General features: G+C 39.6%; 1 protein-coding gene across 1 annotated transcript; it reads right to left on the bottom strand.

Moving 5' to 3' along the window:
* Positions 1-1,563: 1,563 nt before the first annotated feature.
* Positions 1,564-17,202, bottom strand: LOC143100068 (uncharacterized). Its single transcript, XM_076263007.1, has 9 exons — positions 16,608-17,202; positions 15,841-16,167; positions 15,608-15,631; positions 11,127-11,186; positions 10,305-10,637; positions 7,447-7,485; positions 7,119-7,148; positions 3,888-3,983; positions 1,564-3,566 (listed from the first exon to the last, which is right to left on the bottom strand). The coding sequence occupies exons 2-9, from the start codon at positions 16,163-16,165 to the stop codon at positions 2,104-2,106; spliced, it is 2,370 nt and encodes a 789-aa protein (XP_076119122.1). The 5' UTR covers positions 16,166-16,167; positions 16,608-17,202; the 3' UTR covers positions 1,564-2,103.
* Between the last annotated feature and the right edge of the window lie 412 nt (positions 17,203-17,614).

Here is a 17,614-nt window from a genome sequence, read left to right as displayed (position 1 = left end):
CAGTCAGAAAATTTAAATCCCATACTCACTGACATTTAGATAGCTCCGGAATGCTTTCATCTCAAAATCTGAGTTTTACTTTTCTAAAACCATGAGCAAAATCATCCAAAGTCTTTATAATGCAATCATAAATTTACTATCAACCTATATAATAAAAGATTCATGTACAAAAAGTCAAACAATTTTAATTCATTGTCAATTTATCTTAATTGTTTTAATGAAACATTTTTGCTTCTCCAATGTGCTCACTTGACACTTCACATCCAGAACTAAAACTGTGACTGAGTCATAAAACTGACAGAAGTCCATAGAGCCAAAAACAATTGGAACCTATCTGCAGGTCCAGACAAGTATGATCCCTTTATTCTTAAATAAACTGCAGACTTTAATACATAATCCATAACCTATATTTAATCTGATCCTCTCCAACAATGGGATTCCTAATATATGGGAAGCTGCCTGTTTTGCCTTGTTGTCAATATGACAGTTTACTCAGTAAACATTTTCTAATAAACAATGTGCAAGGAACAACTTTTTTCTATGTGGCAGAACTATTTAAAAACTACAAAGTTACACATTCTTGTGTGTGGAGGGGGTTGATTGCAAGAGAATGGATATGTTTCAAAGTTTTTTTTTTTTTTTTACTGTTGACATACATTGTGACAGTATAAAGTAAACAAAGGCTTTTACATCATTGTGCAAATGAAAAATCACCAGTATACAGTAAAACACCCCTGGGTTAGAGCTGTGCATCTTTCTATACATCCTGACATTCCTGTCTGTGAGGTCACATATATGTATACGCTAGACAGACTATGATAACTAGTTATGGCATCTAGTTCAACACATTTGCATGCAATGACACAAGCAATGAAATAAGGCCAATTTGTTTTAAGGGCTAGGGCTATTCAGCAGGGGAACAGTATGCATTTTGACCAAAATGGCATTAGCAATTGAAAATGTATAAAACAGCAGACACATTTGTACACACTTTATTGCATGGATTTACGAAAGTATTGCTATTTGTTCAAAATGGGGAAAAACTGCTTTAATGATGTTCACAAGTGATAGGATGATATGGAGTTTGAACAAACAGTTTTGATAATTTCAATTCTGATCTGAGGAATGTGCCAAAGCGACTGGGAAAAACTGCATGCCCAAAGTAACAGGACGTTAGATTGCCCTTTTCACAATGCTTCCCTTCTTGGGATACAAACCTATGTGCGACCACTAGGTGTCAGGGATCCCTGTACAGACAAAGCTGCATGATGTAACCCTGTCATTAGTAACCCTTATTCCCTATGATGGCTGAGTTAGGTGTCTCCACAAAAGGTGCTCAGGCGGTGCTAAAATGATCACTCAAACCAATGGGAATTGTTTTTATAACTATAGGCTCTTATAATTTATCTAAGAACACGAGTCACTGATTCCCACACTTCGGTTTCACCTGATGTGCAGTATTTTGGCCTAGGGACCTAATAATGAGTACTAAAGAGAGGTGTGGGATGCTACCCTCCTGTTTGGAAATGTTGAAGATCACAAAATGAAGAGAATATAAGCAGCTTGGAGATAAGAATGTTATTTTGTTAGTTTACTTCAGGGTGTAATACAAAAAGGTGCAATTATAACTTGAATGTTACAGTGTCAGCATAAGTCATACTGTGAGGTATAAAAACAATAATCATAAATGAAGAAAAAGAATCATAAATGAAGAAAGTTAAAGATGACACAATTTTCATTCAACTGGCTCTCTATGGTCCAGCAGTAAGCGTATCAGGCAGAGGGCAAAAGCAGTGGGGAAAAGCGATGTGGCACAATAATGGGCTGCGACTTCTCACAGATCTGGCACACTATTGACTGATCGCTGTTGACCTCCGGGTTGCAGTGAACTTTAGCTATTGACAACCAACAGTCAACAGTCAAAAATGGCAAGAGAACAAAGTGCTTCCATATTCACTCATATCTCATTTTTATAGACATACAGTATATCACCAGGTGATATGAATTTATGACTTGTGGCTTGATTTCTTCTCAGTAAGTCCATCGTCATTTTGATGCTCTGACTCTGATTAATGTCTTCATCCTGTACTCTCCTCCTCATCCTCAGTCCCTCTCACACACTTCTCTCAGCAGAGACTGGGTGTGGCTCAGATTGCTGACATCCTGCCTCAGTTTCTCCATCTCTCTGTTCATCTTTACAGTAATCTGTTTCAGTCGCTCCTTCTCTGTCAGACTTCCCTCTCTTCTAGGTTTGAGAGTCATTCTCTCCATTTCTCTGTCCTTCTCCTCCAACATCTGTTTCATTCTCTCTATCTCTCTCTTTTGCTCTTGCAAAAGTATGTCAACATCATTCATTCCTTTCTGCTCATCTTTCTTTCTATGCAACAGTTTCTCCAACATTGCAACCCTCTCTCTGAGCTCCCAAAGCACAATCACATCATTCCTCTGCTGGTTTTGTCTGTTGAACTCTGCTTCCATCTTCAGCTGAGTGATGCTATTATGTCTTTGCCAGGCAGTTAGGATGATCTTCATGAGGTTTCTCTCTGCTTCAGCCCTGGCCTCTATCTCATAGCTCTCTCTAATTTCCTCCATTTCATCTCTGTGTCTCTCTTCCATCTCTCTCCTCTTTTCTGCCAAACTATTTAGTTTTCTCTCCATCTCCTCTCTCAGGGAAATCTCATGCTTTAATTTCCTCTCCACCTCTCCTTTCTTCTCCTCATCCCTCTCCTCTATCATTTTTCTCTCCAGTTCTGTTGCCCTTAGATCAATCGTTTTAATTTCTACTTCATGCTGCTGAATCTCCCCCTCCATCTTCCTCAGAGACTCCTGTATGTGTTTGTCAAGTTCCTCTCTCTTCTCTCTTTCCTCCCTCAGTTTCCTCTCCTCCACCTCTCGTTCTTTCTGCATTCTTCTCTCTATCTCTCTGAGTTGTCTCTCTGCCTCCTGGTAGGTCTCACTGCTGTAGAATCTCTCTCTGTTTCCTGACACCATCTCTTCTATCTTCTCTAGCAGCTGTGTGATCTTAGTGTCATCAGGTCTGTCCTTAACGTTGAGAAGGTGACACCTGTTCCCACATTTCTCTACCAGCTGCTGGAGCTCCTGGCTCCCTGTCTGGAGCAACTCCTCCACACTCCTCTCTCTCAGCCCCTCAGCATGGGTGAAGAGGATCAGTGTGTGTCCCCAACAGCCCTCCCCAAAAATATCCTCCATTTTCTCCAGCATCCTCCTCTCCTCCCCTTCAGACGGCTCCACTGGAATCAGCAGGAGGAAGGCGTGAGGTCCTGGGGCAGACAGACGGACACAAAGCCCCACGTCCTGTCTCATGTCCTTCTCAGAGAGTCCACTGCAGAACCAGTCTGGAGTGTCCACCACGGTCACCCGTCTCCCAGCCACCTCCCCCTGTCTGCTCTCACTGTGCTGGGTCTCTGTGGATGTGTGTGTGAGTGTGTGTGTGCCCAGGATGGTGTTTCCTACTGCCCTCTTCCCAGCTGTGCTCCCCCCCAGCAGCACCAGCCTCAGCTCAGACACAGCAGGAGACACTGGAGGGACTGGACTTTCTCGTCTCACTGTAACCACAGACAAATCTTAATAAGTCATATTTTCAGATAATTGTTAGTTATTGTGAGTTATTTGTTCTATGATTACATAATTCATATGAAAACAAACCACAAACACACCCACACACACACACACACACATGAACTGATATTTTTTTGCGTTTTTAGCCTATAATTAGACAGCTGAGAGCACCAAGAGGTCAGTGTGTTTGAGATGGCGTGTGGGGGTTGAGAACTGACTGCAGGTCCAATGAGGTGGCGTCTGGTTTAGGATGCCAGCAGTACCACTAATCTAAGTAAGTTTAAAAATTTCAACAAAAAAATACATACACATTGAAGGTGCAGGCATGCTCCACCTTTTCCAGATATGATCTTGATCATGGATCCCAGCACAAAGAGAGACTGGTTCGGAGCGCCATCCAGTTACTGCAGTAAATACACAGCACAGAGTGAGTCACTGTAGGATAAATAGCTGATGTGAACTAGAATAGTTTCCAAGGAACTGCAAAGTGTGCTGGCTCAGGAGCGGTTCACTAACATGAGCAGACAACGGAATATACAGCATTGAACTTGGCTTGATCCAAAGTTTCTGACAGTACCTTTCAGTGTTGGCACAGTGGCAATATCTCAAAAGCTCTGGGAGAGGGCTATTCAACTAGTGGCCTGCGGGGCGAACGCAGCCTGTTGGATTTTACCTGCGGCCTGCCTGCAAACTGCTTTCAAATCTAGCTTCCATTACTTAGATACAATCAATAAAATAAAATGAAAGCAGTGATTGGCTGCAAAAATAAATAATGTTGCGCGGCTTGCGCCTCAGATAATCTAAAGAGGAATTGACCAATGGCAGCAGCACTGTGGTTTATTTAACAAATATGAAATATGACAGTAGTTTGATGTTAATGTTAGTTAGCCTATTATTCAGGGGCATAGGTTTGCGTGGGGACAGAAGGACGTGTCCACACCAATGTCAAATTACGACTGTCCTCACCAATATTCAGGTTGAAATGGGGAAAAAAGCGCTCACATGCGCTCACTTCAGTGCTGCGGATCATCTCGTACAGATCTTGTAATGTGCAGTAGCCTATAAGGGTAAATTGCGCTGATTTGAAGTTACCTATAATAACTACCAGTGAGCCGCAGTCTCCTGTGCAGCATGGCGCAGAGCTTCAGCTTCACTTCACTACAAGGCATATGAAGTGCGTCCAAATTCACAATTCATTCTTCTCTGTTGAACTCCTCGAGAAGTAGGTTACTCATCACACATGTGTCAAATGAAAGAGCCTTTTCTCAGCTTTTAAACGGTGCTAGCTAGCCACTATTTGCTGTGATAAACAGTTCGCGAGAAAAATAACTTCAAAAGATTTAATAATTATTCTCTACGCCCATCTCCACATCCATTCGTCTCGGTGGAATATCGTAGGCCTACACACTCTTCACGCAACACACGACAAACCATATATCAGAATAAACAGCAGACCTTACCGAACACAAAGGTGTAATGCATTCCCATGTATAATTAGCTGTTCTAGAGTAATCCGATTTTGAAATAGATTGTAGCAAAATTCAACATGGTCTTTCGGCATTTCTTAAAACTGAGCTGTGCTTACATCGCCTAGATATCTGTAAATATTAGAATCAGAGAATATACAGGCAGCTCACGGTTAAGAATTTGTCAATGTAGCCTTAATGATTTATTTTCACAAAATGCTAAGCATGCATGTATTTAAGTTTCTTAAAACTGAGCTGTGCTTAAATGGGTCAATGCATGATTTCATAACAGACCAAATAGAACATAAATGTTAAATGTTAAATATAGCCTACATATCTGTACATATTAAAATCAGATTATGTAGGCTACACAGTATAGTTAGATCAAGTTGGACTGTAGCACATTTTAATCATGGATAGTAGTTGGACAGTAGCACATCATTTTAATAATTTTATATATCTATAGCGGCTGGTGAAAGATTTGTGTCCCTACCAAAGCTCAGACCAAACCTACGCCCTTGCTATCATTTGATTGAGGCATTAAATTGCTGCTTATTGTTTGTCAGGATACTGTTTCACTGATTTCTGTAAAAAAAAAGCTGATTAAAAATTTGAGCTATGACAGAAATTGGGTGTGAACGTTATACATTCCATCCCCTAATTCTGGTTTTACTGGTTTATTTGACAAATAATCTATATGGACCTGGCGCCGGATTCACAAAGCATTTTATCTTACCGCTAGTAGTACTCCTAAATCGCACTAAAACATTTTAGCTAGGAGTTTTCTCTTAAAACCTATTTACAAAGCCGTAGAAAGCAATTGTTCCTCCGCGCTACTGTGATTAACTATCTGAAAGAAACTAAGAGTACATATCCAAAACGCCTCCCTACATAAGAGTTTTTCAAGAATGTCTCCACCTCTGGAGGGTGTGGTGATTCTTTCTATCCCCCAAAATTTGAATGAAGCTGGAGATCCATGATTGGCCTGCATATAATGTCGTATGTAGTATTTTTAGTGCGTATTGCTGTTTTGTGTTCTGAAATTCTCATTTTTAATTGATGTTTTGTCTGTCCAATGTATACCAGCCCATATGGGCATTTTAATAAATAAACAACATGTGTGGTGTTACAATTAATAAAGGAATCAATAGAATTCTGTCTGGGGATGTGAGCAATATTTGGAGTTGGTAGAATTGGAACACTGGGCACAGTTGCCGCATTTATAGAAGCCTAATGGTGGATTAGAAAGCCAGGTGGTAGGGGGCAATATTTTTATGTCAGAATGGACCAAAAGGTCTCGAATATTGTGAGCACGTTTAAAAACGAATTGAGGTGGCTCCGCACTGATATCTTTCAAGGCCGGATCACTCCAGAGAATATGCCAATGTCTTTTGACGATGTGTTTAATTCTCCCCACTGTTGGCGAATATCGAGTGGAGAAGCAGATTCTTGGATTTGAATAACTTTTTAGTTTTCTATTTAGAAGGGAAGAATGGTCAACACTCAACGCCTTTTCCCAAGCACTTTCAATGATTTCTTGCGCTTATCCCTGTTGCGAAAAGCGCTGCGCCAGTTAAGACGCTTTGGACATAAAGTTTTGGGGGGATTTTACAATTTCTTCTCACTCACTGAGAAATTGGCCCATAGGCATATTGTGAATTAAATGGTTGCTGTCTGCTTGTATTTCTGCTCAGCGGTTTACAATAGATTGTCGTTTGCAGTGTATTGTTCACATCTTTCAAAATTGTCAGGTCTAAAAAGTCACTATAGGGAGTCATGCTCCATAGTAAAAGAAAGATAGTCTGTAATAGAGTAAGCATGAACCAATTTTTTTTAAATTCATCAATTGTGCCTGTCCATATAAAAAAAAACATCATCAATACCTGCGCCACAGCGCAATGTTTGAATGGAAAGGGTTAAGGCTATTAGAAGGTCTAGGGGCAGGAGCTGGCCAAAAATTAGCGTCCCGGGAATAATAATAAAAGGAAACTTAAGAAGACCAATAGTGTGCTGCTTTCAGCAAGCAAACTAATAATATGGTGTATAATTTATGACTTGATGTCACATACTCACCAGCAGGGGGCAGTAGGCGGTTTCCTCTGACTGCCACCATTCACCAGATATGAGAACAAGACAGAGAAAGGGCAAAAAGCAGGAGTGGAGGCTACCCTGTCATTTCAAATGAATTATACTGGGTACTGTAATACCGTGGTAAGTATTTGAACAGACATGTTACATACATGGAGCATAATCACTGAAACAATGAATGTTCATTGAAAAAACTTGCAAATGGGTATACAGTACTGTTGTATATTTTCAAACTAACCTGAATGTTCATTTTAATAGTTTTTCATTCACAAAAAATCCCCAAAAGAAGTCATCATTATAAGTCTGGACTTACATTCTATAAATTGGTCTTTGCTCTCTGCTCTCCTGAGACCTGGATCAAAACACAAAGATAAACTGGATAAGGTCACAACCAGCTTCTGTAGTAAATTTTGAGGAGTATTTAACACTCTGAACTGTACTACGTGTGATATAATGAACTAGAGATGATACAGGTCCCTAATTTGTTTTTAACACAATAAGCACTATAAATGGGTACCCAGTTTGCACTAAAGTCTGCCACTGTAATAATTGTGATGGTATAATTTTGTATATGTAAACTCAGCACAGCACTCTGTATACACATATATATATGTATATATACAGAGTGCTGTGCTGAGTTATATATATATATATATATATTATGGCATGCCGTTTAGGAAATTAATGTCAATCTATCTATAAAGCAAGAAGCGTCTGTGTGTGTGTGTGTCTGTGGCATGCATATCTCGCTGACCGTTTGTCAGACTGACCTAAGATTTCGTATGTGGCTCGCGCGTGGCACAAAGGTGTGCACTCTCCATTTTGAAGATTTTTGAATGCATATTTCAAAATATGCTTATTTACGTAGGACGTTTATCGCTGCACTGCACTGTTTCCAAGGGGACCAGTTTCAGGGGAGCTCCACCCCATGGATCGTGCATATATACAGTAAAAGAAATGGACGAACAGACTCCGTCGTTTTCAATGGGAGGGCACTGAGTCAAATAGAACGATTTTTCAGTTGGTCCCCCCAGTACTGCACAGACTCACACTTAACTTTGTGACGTTAGCCATCGAACTGAATCTTGTAACTCATATGATAAATACACAGAAATTCTTCTCACACTTCCTTCGCCTTCAAAGTCATCAAAGTTAAACATTTATTTATGTATTATTATTAATATCATCCTCACCAAGTCGTGTTAATGTTGAAGCTACCATACATGATCATCTTCAAAAACAGTCATGCTAAAACAAAACAAAAAAGTTTAAGCCTTGAAGCTAATCTTCTTTCCACTTTTCCGACCTACGGTCAATCCATCGAAAACCTCTGAAATGATTAGTGCCGTTTTAAAAAAAATTAGGTTTACTTTTTTATTATTATAAGGTTGCCTCTGTGTAATGCTTTACCTTAACATACGGTCGTGTATGCTAGGTTTTGCTTATGAGTTACCGTCATACAGTAAGGTGGACTGAGCTTCTTATCCAAACAATACGGTTATCTCCCTACGGCGCGAAAGAGAGATTACGTCAAAGCTAGCTTCCCTCCAACCAAACAAGCTAACCATTCTTCTTACGGGTAACCAACGTTACGGACGAGGTAATGGAGTCTGTTTTGCCTTTGTAGTGTTTATGTAGATTACACAGAAGCTACAATATCGGCACAGGATATATGTTATATGAAGTTATGGTATTTCAAAAAAATCCTAGAATGAATGGACTTCTATGGGAGTTAGCAGAGAGGTGGTCCCTCCAGCCTACGTCGATTCTTCTACTTCCGGGAATTCGCCTGCCCCCTTGGGATCGTGTACTGACAGTAGCTAGGTCCAGAGAACGGGCTCTGCTAGGTCTCACTTTGATGATAGTCAGTCGCAATTTAAACGGATTACTCGGGAAACGCTTGTGGGTTAAGATGCAAGATGATTCTCATGTCTGACCTCAACAATAAAGACTCCCTGTATGCAGTTTGCTTGCATAAAATGATTACTTGCAAAAACACGACAACAAACACGGGTATGTAGTGACCACTCGAATAGCCCAGGCTACTTTGGACTTTCAAGAGACTTTGACTAAAACGACAATTCCGACTGCAAGGTCCCAAATTGAAACGAGCGATAGGCTAATGCCACATAGCTAACGTTAGACAAGTTGCAGACTGAGCGACGGCACTTATCACGCCATTAAACACGGGTATGTAGTGACCACTCAAAATAAAAGTATGTGCAAGCTTCGAATAGCATTAGGAAGTTATTCTGTAAGCTATACACATTTAGCCTTAACTCAAAACAGTTGTCATTATGTCATTCTGATCTGTAGAAATGTCACATGCAGCCATGCCTAAATTTATTAGAGGCCACATTAATTATAGGCTAATATATTATAATATTCAGTATTCATTATTGAATGCTTAGCTGGAATGATGTTTCCCTATCATCCTATTTTTAAAGCAGGCATACATGTGGGCATGTCATTGAGCTACGGGTTTTCTTCAGGAATGGCATGTTTGAACGGGCACTGCACTAGTATATATGGAATTAAAGTCTGGATATATCAGAATCTGAATATTTAGATCAAAAACCTGAATATATATATATATATCAAAACCTGAGAATATATGTCAAAATCTGAATATATCAAAACTCTGAATATATAGGTCAAAACCTGAGAATATATGTCAAAGTCTGAAAATATATATCAAAACCTGAGAATATATATCAAAATCTGAATATATAAATCAAAACCCTGAATATATAGGTCAAAACCTGAGAATATATATCAAAATCATATCTAATTTAATTTGAATTTAACGGTTATTGCTACATTGGGTCAAAGCGTTATAGAATCTTCGCATTGTATTGCGGAGAGATTTATTATTAGCTGTGCAAAGTCTGAGTTGAAATGTCAAGGGATATTCCAACTCATGAAACATCTCTCGGCCAATCAGAAACAAATAAATAGACCCTAATTGTTGTATGTATATATATTGCCCAGCACAAACTGCAAGCTATCCAGCTAATCTACCAAGGCCAACAGTACTGCTGGATCATTAGGGTTTACATGAGCAGGGAGTACATGTTAGGCAAAGAATCTACCCAGCATGCTTTAACATGTTGCCCACCTGATGCAAAGTCTGTAAATTATGGAAGAATATGATCATTTGGTCACACTCACATGTCACATCCAGCATTTCTTTCCACTCCAGCAGCTGTTTATCTCTCTCCTCCAGCTGTTTGTCTCTCTCCTCCAGCTGTTTGTCTCTCTCCTCCAGCTCCCTCTCCTGTTCCTGCAGTTGGGTTCTAAGGTCCTGCAGTTCCCTCTCCATGTCCTCCGTTTCTTTCTCCCTCTCTTGTTTGGTCATGTGTTCTTGTGATTGTTGTTTGATTGTGTTCTTCCTCTTCTTACTCCCAGAGTCTGCTCTGTTTTTGTCCCTCCCCTCTGGTTGTTCATTGCCCTCCATTTTTTTGCTGCTCAATCGTCTTCCCATTTCCTTCGCTGTCTGATTGACTTCAAAACAAAGATGTGTCAGTATAGCCATTTTCAGCACTCTGACCTTTGAGTTTTTGAAACATGTTAGGGAAGCCAATTCATCACTTTCAATTAACTTGTGCCCCCTAGTGGTCAGTAATAAACCCACATATACTTACAGATTGACTGGCCTTGCTTTCAAGCTGTGCATGAATTGGGATGTAAGTAGGTCTACAGGGCAATTCCATGGAAAATTATGTTTTTTGTAACATCCATAACGCCAATAAAATGTGATGGTATGGTATGGTGTGAATGATTACATGAAATGTGAGCATTTGCTATCTTTGGCTGAAGAATGTACATGGAAAAAATGCACAAAAATGAATGTTATCATTCACATTCACTGGCGTTATGGATGTGGCAAAAAGTCAATTTTCCATGGAATTCCCCTACATGTACATATTTGCCTTCATGCTTTTCAGTATAAAAAGTAGCCTATTATAGATCTGCACAATCTTCTGTACTTACCAAGAGCTCTCACAGATTCTTCCATTTTCAACCTGACCAAATCAGTTGAGGTGCAATGCACTGCAACAATCACACACAGAGACACACAGACAGAGAGGCACACACACACACACACACACACACACACACACACACATTTTTGGTATTAAAATATGTTTTGATAACATTTCTTGAAAGAATGTATTTTATTTTCATAACCTTCACTCACTTAATGTATGCCGTCTTTATTTTGTTAGTTATTTAAAATAGCAAAATCACAGTTAACATACAGTTGAGTCTGTGGTTGCCTAGCAATGGTAACAACAAAATGCAACAAACTGCTTTTGTTTCAATAGTCATCTTCAACAACAACAAAACAAGAGGGCTCTATCTTGCATGTGGCACAATTGACTTTATGCACTGGCACTTGTATCATTCCTATTTTGCATTGAACGCACAGCGCAATTTTCCCTCCACAGACGCAGGTAGTTAAATTAAGAAATGAACTTGCGCTCCTGGGGGCGATTCAGCGAAAAGAGGAGGCGTGTTCCGGCGCAAACCTTTGATAGGTAAATCGGCCCACAAAGCTACTTGCGTTTTGCGCATTTCAGATCATTAAAATAGAGCCCAGATGTGTCTTAAGGGTTCTCGGGCACCACATTAGCCAGGTAACACACCCATCTGGGGCCTCCAGGTAACACACCCATCTAGGGGCCCGTGTGGGTTGGTTGTGGGCTGACAAATGGGCCCCATCTGGGCTACCTAACTGGTCCAGCTAATTTTGCCCTCAGGTTCCATGGTGGCCCCACTTGGGTTAGCCCAGATGGGCTGATGATGGCAACTTTAAAGGTGCCATGTAGGGCCCACATGGGTAACTCAGGTTTCACCCATTTAGGACCTACAGTAATCTGCCCAGGTGGAGAGTAGGTATGTAGGCCTACTTAGTATTGCAGCATAATATTAATATCAAGATAAATTTGAGATTAAAGACTTCAAGCAAAGCCCTTTTAAGCAAGTCCCTCCACTCAGCGGCCATAATGCAACGCTTTTTGGGTACTCATTGGGCATCCTATTCGGCAGAAATGCGCATGTGCAAGGCTTCACGACACCAACCGTGCTCCAGTTCACAACACATGATTGGCACGATGTCTGCACAACACAGCACATGATTGGCTCAATGTATACACGTGTCAACGTTTTGGAGAGGAAGGGGTGGGATGTTTGTAGACAACGGCCATATTGGCGACTAACCCCATGCATTTCTATGGAGGATTTTTTGAGTGCTGTGTCTCCTCATTAGAAAGTCTCTGCTTCAAGATGCAGTCTTGACATAAACATTTCTGAATATGTTGTTCCACAGTATTCAGAAGCATTCATTAGTTGGGGTCATCCCTATGTTCCCCGGGTCCAAAATGGGCAAAATGCACCATTGAGATCAATATGTCTTGTATAGAGTTACCACAGGTTATTATACGGCTCTTCACAATGCTAGTAGAACGCTCCATTGACTTGAATGGGATTTCCCAAAGTTCTAGCGGTAAGATATATCATGTAATTACCGCTGCAAACATATAATTACCGCTGTCAATGGCAACGGGTTTTGTGCTTCTGATACGTCTTTCATATCACTACGCAAGGACTGGAACTTCATTCAAACGTGAAAGCAGACGGTTGATCAGCTGTGTTCTAAAGAATGTTTGATTCAAGTTCAGCAGCGTGTGTTGTTGCAAACTATTTGTTTCTCAGCAAATGCCACGATGAACGGTAACAAATAGGCTAGGTTATGTACTGTAGGCTAAAGTGATATCGTGGGGAGTTTATTATTTCGTTTTGGCATGTAGCCGTATAATAAGCGGGATAATGTATAGAACGCCGGTCATTACTGTGAAAATAAGTCCCTTCAGGGCGGAACAAGACCCCTCCGCTGCGCGTCGGGGTCCTGTTCGCCCTGTCGGGACTTATTTTCCCAGTAATGACCGGCGTTCTATACATTATCCCTTACTTACTCTATACAACAACAGGTGGCACTGTGGTGACTCTACAGTATATAAAACATATTGATCTCAATGGTGCATTTTGCCCATGTTCAGGGTGGAAAATAAAAAAGAAAGATTTGCATAAGACAAGTCAAATTGGTGTCTTTAAAAAGAAGGGATCATGGAGAATAAAGAAACAAATATAAAACAAATATTTGTATATTCCCACAAGGTGTGAAAATGAGAACCAAAATGATTTTTCAAACTAGTGAGGTCTGCTGTTCAGACCCTGAAGGAATTTATTTTCTGTTCATTGCTTTTTGTGAGAGTGTTTCTACTTATCTCAGTAAGGAAAATAAATCAAGAGCCTATGTTGAGTACAAATATGTCTTCTGAAGGCCTAAACAGAGCCCAGCCAAAAACACCAATACAATTTTGATCAACTTTGAGGGACAGCTATGAACACACAGGATCATCCAGACCAAACGTGATGATTTTGCTACATACTATTCCTATTTATGTACCAGCATGCACAATTTGAGCCTCCTACATGGTTTAGTTCTTGCGCTATGAGCTTGTGAACTTTGACAAAAAAAAGAGGCCGAACAAAATTGACACACCCCTCCCCCCGTAAAACTGGCTGTATCTTGGAAAGTCTTGATCTTACATAAAAGTAATTTTACAGTGTGTCTCCAGGGTAACATAGGTACACCTGGTAATTTTTTCAGAATTCTTTGAGACCTAAGTGCGTGGGCCCTGGTTGAATTGACGTGGAATGACCCCTATGTGGAATGACCATACTGTAGTGTCCATATACATATTATTCATTGCACATATGTGTACATGTTGTGCATAAATTATTCATATTACATAGCCATATTATTATTATTCTGCATGCTCTTATAAGGTAACTGCTAATACACTGCACATATATAACTTATATTACTCTAAATCACCTTCTGTAAACCAACTGTATACTACTGTCTACATTGCACTATATTTCTTGACCTGTCTATGCACCACCTATACTTTATATATCACATTGCACTTTTCTGCTTTTTTGCACTTCTGGTTAGACACAAACTGCATTTTGTTGTCTTCATATATGACAATAAAGTTGAATCTAATCTAATCTAAACACATTTACTTTGTAGATGTTCTGTCATAAAATATGCCACTGTTTTGATTATGTTAAAAATATTTGTTCACTTCCATGTTTTGACCACATATACCTTGTGATTGACTTGTGTACGAGAAACTGTCTAGACCTATGTGGTTTTGCTTATTCAAGTATTTTTTCTTATGGAAGAGAAACTTCCTACATAAGAAAGCTCAGTGTAATTTTTGGTTTGTCATTGTTTATATCTCTAATTTTATTGCACATCACTAGCCTAACAATAACAGGTTGCAACAATAACAGGTTGCAAAATGTACATAGCTACTCTGACAGCTTACCACTGAGTGTTTTGCCTCTATCAATTTAAATTGTCCTCATCTCAGGCTCCTGCTTTGCTCGATTGTGTCGTCTTTTCTAACTGAACTTCCACTTCTGTCATTTTCATTTCTTCTTTTATCTTCTTCTTGTTCTTCTTTCATTATGGTTGCATGTATTACAAGCCAAAAGCCACATCTCAGAATGCATGAAATATTTTTCAAATTATTGCCTGAAATATGTTAATTTTTACTATAAGTTATACCTGTTGCATTGAAGAATGATGAGATTTTGCGACCAAATAAAATACATTGAAGTATACAGCTACAGAGATTCTCTGGGAATACTGAAGGGAGAGGTGAGCTATCTCTGGTGTGCTTTGTTTGGTTAAAAAATAAAGTATGTTCTTTTGGACAAAAGGGTCTGCTAATAATTTTAGGTATAAACATGCTACTTTTTTAACGATTGCCGTTTTATGCTGTTATTGTCTAGCATTATATTGTTTTTGCTTATGGAAAGCAAATTGAAATACTCCTGTGTATGAAATGTGCTATATTAATACACTTCCCTTGTCTTAACTATAATAGCTACTACGAAGTCAAGATAAATTTCAAAGTAGTACAATGTTTTAAACTGAGTTTTCTATCACATGCCTTTTTCATTAAAAAAAATGAAATCAATAAAATGGAATATAGTGCCCAAATGTCCTGTATTAGAGTACCTGCACTTTGATTTGTTAATGAACACCTCTTTGAGAGTATACTATTTAAAACCTCAAATTTAAGTGGCCAAAAGTAAGGAAACTGTAAGGAAACTGACAGAGGGACAGGGATAAGTAGTAATGATATCACATTTCCTTTCAAAGTTACATATTGTATGTCTTAATGGCTATTGTGGCAATTTGCCACTGCTAATATTCTGTCAAAATGATTTAGTTTGTTTCAATCCTATATTATTATTAGTATTGTTTATGTTGTCTGACTATTCTGAACAGTTAATTTGTGATGATAATTTTTATTAGTATTTTGTGTGCCACTTTGGAAAAAAGAACCACATCCATAACCATAACCGTAATGTTATGTGTCTTTACTTACTTCTGTAGATTAACCCTCTTCCTCCTTAAAGAGACAAAAAGAGAAAGCAGAGAGAAAATCATTAAACAGGCAACATTTCAATGAGCTTTATTGTTGCATCAAATGTACACATACAATTCTGCAAAAACAATTTTGATGAACAGTGTATGAAGGGGGACAGCATTGAAAGAGGCCGTCTCATTCACATGGATGACAGCAGTAATCTCATAGCTCAGAGATTGAAAAGCACTCACCATCATAGCGTAGTCCTATTCGCGTCCCCACCACGTCTTCTCCACTGATCACCTGACATCGGTATCGTCCAGTATCGGACTCTCTGCTCTCCCTCAGTCTGAGAGACACGTCTCCTCTCTGCAGTTTTTGAATGTTCAGACTCACTCTTTCCTCATAGTCCTCCATCACTGTAACTTGGCCATTATTATACAGGTAGATACAGTCTGTCCCCCTAAACCACCTGATCTCCATGGAAACAGCACTGGTCTCAGGAGAGAGGTGACAGGGCAGTGTGATGTCATCACCAGTGGAAAACTCCATATTATCAACTGTGACCAATTCCATCTCTGAGGGAAACACAAAGCAGCATTACTGTATTTAACCCTTTCCCTGCCTTTAGACACACATAAATGCATTCCAATACAAACCTCAATACACTTATCCACACATACATACAAACACACACACACACACACACACACACACACACACACACACACACACAGATGAACCAATACTACAACAAACAAATCATATGTATGCCATAAAAGAAATGCATCAAACATTATGGTTAATTCATGTGATTCAGACAAGGCCTCGCTCCATTTCTAAGCAACAGCAACAGTTCACAGATCAAAAGCAGAACATGTAAAATGAAAGCAAAATAATTCATGGGCGTTTTACCTGCTATATGCTAAGGCTGTATTTTTTCCTACATTACATAATTCTGGTAAAAGCCTCTTGTTAAAAAACATTTCAGTTTTCTTTACTGTTTTTCCTTACATACCGTATAGTCTGGTGCAGTTTCAACTCTAATGGGTGTTGTCCATAGACTGCATATAAAAGTGTTGTCACATCACTGCACGGACTCCTCACTGCTGCAAACACAACCGTACGGTGGATTCTGCCAAACTCTCTTCTCCGAACACCTCTCTACTCCAACAGGAGATAATCTCACTATGAACACTCCAACAGGAGATAATCTCACTATGAACGCCTCTCTACTCCAAGTGGAGATAATCTCACTATGAACACTCCAACAGGAGATAATCTCACTCTGAATGCCTCTCTACTCCAAGTGGAGATAATCTAACTATGAACACTCCTCTACTCGACTTCCTCATCTAGTCAGCCTCCTATGGGGTGGATCTAAACAAAGTAGTTCAATTCCATTAGTCCCAATTCATATTCAGATTATACAGACTAATACCCACTGAGTTCTGCTGACTAACCCTTATTCAGACTAATACTGAGTTCTGCTGTAGGGACTAACCCTTATTCAGACTAATACCCACTGAGCTCTGCTGTAGGGACTAACCCTTAGTCAGACTAATACCCACTGAGTTCTGCTCTGATTCATCAACAGGCATGTCAAAAGTCCATGTCCAAAACTCCTCTAGACATAATGTGCATTGTGTCAGACGAGGGCAGTCTTGCACTACTGTATGACACTCTCACTGCATAAAAAGTTCTCTGAATATTCCATAGATTTCATGCGTTTCTGTTGAAATGACTGAGCAGCTCACAGGTTAAACACACAGACGTGTTTAGAATAATGCAATAGAGCCACCTGATCTTTATTTGCTGAGTAACTGTGTGTTTCGTTCCTTTTCTCGGTTGGCCATTTCCTCTTGGCATCTTGCCACTCACATCTCTCATGTGCTCTCACAGCAACATTACTCCAGGGCGCCCCCTTCTGAACGCCACCGGTACTTACTTAGATGATCAACGTCTAGATAACAGTCACATACAGTGGAGTCGCACAAGTATTTAACCCCTTGAAATTCATCACCA

Source organism: Alosa pseudoharengus, unplaced genomic scaffold (genome assembly GCF_046254945.1).
Source record: "Alosa pseudoharengus isolate Yale_2024_CS ecotype anadromous, Long Island Sound unplaced genomic scaffold, YU_APseudo_1.1 YU_APseudo_1.1_scf_3, whole genome shotgun sequence".
NCBI lineage: Eukaryota > Metazoa > Chordata > Actinopteri > Clupeiformes > Clupeidae > Alosa > Alosa pseudoharengus.
This window is presented reverse-complemented; position numbering and strand designations above follow the sequence as displayed.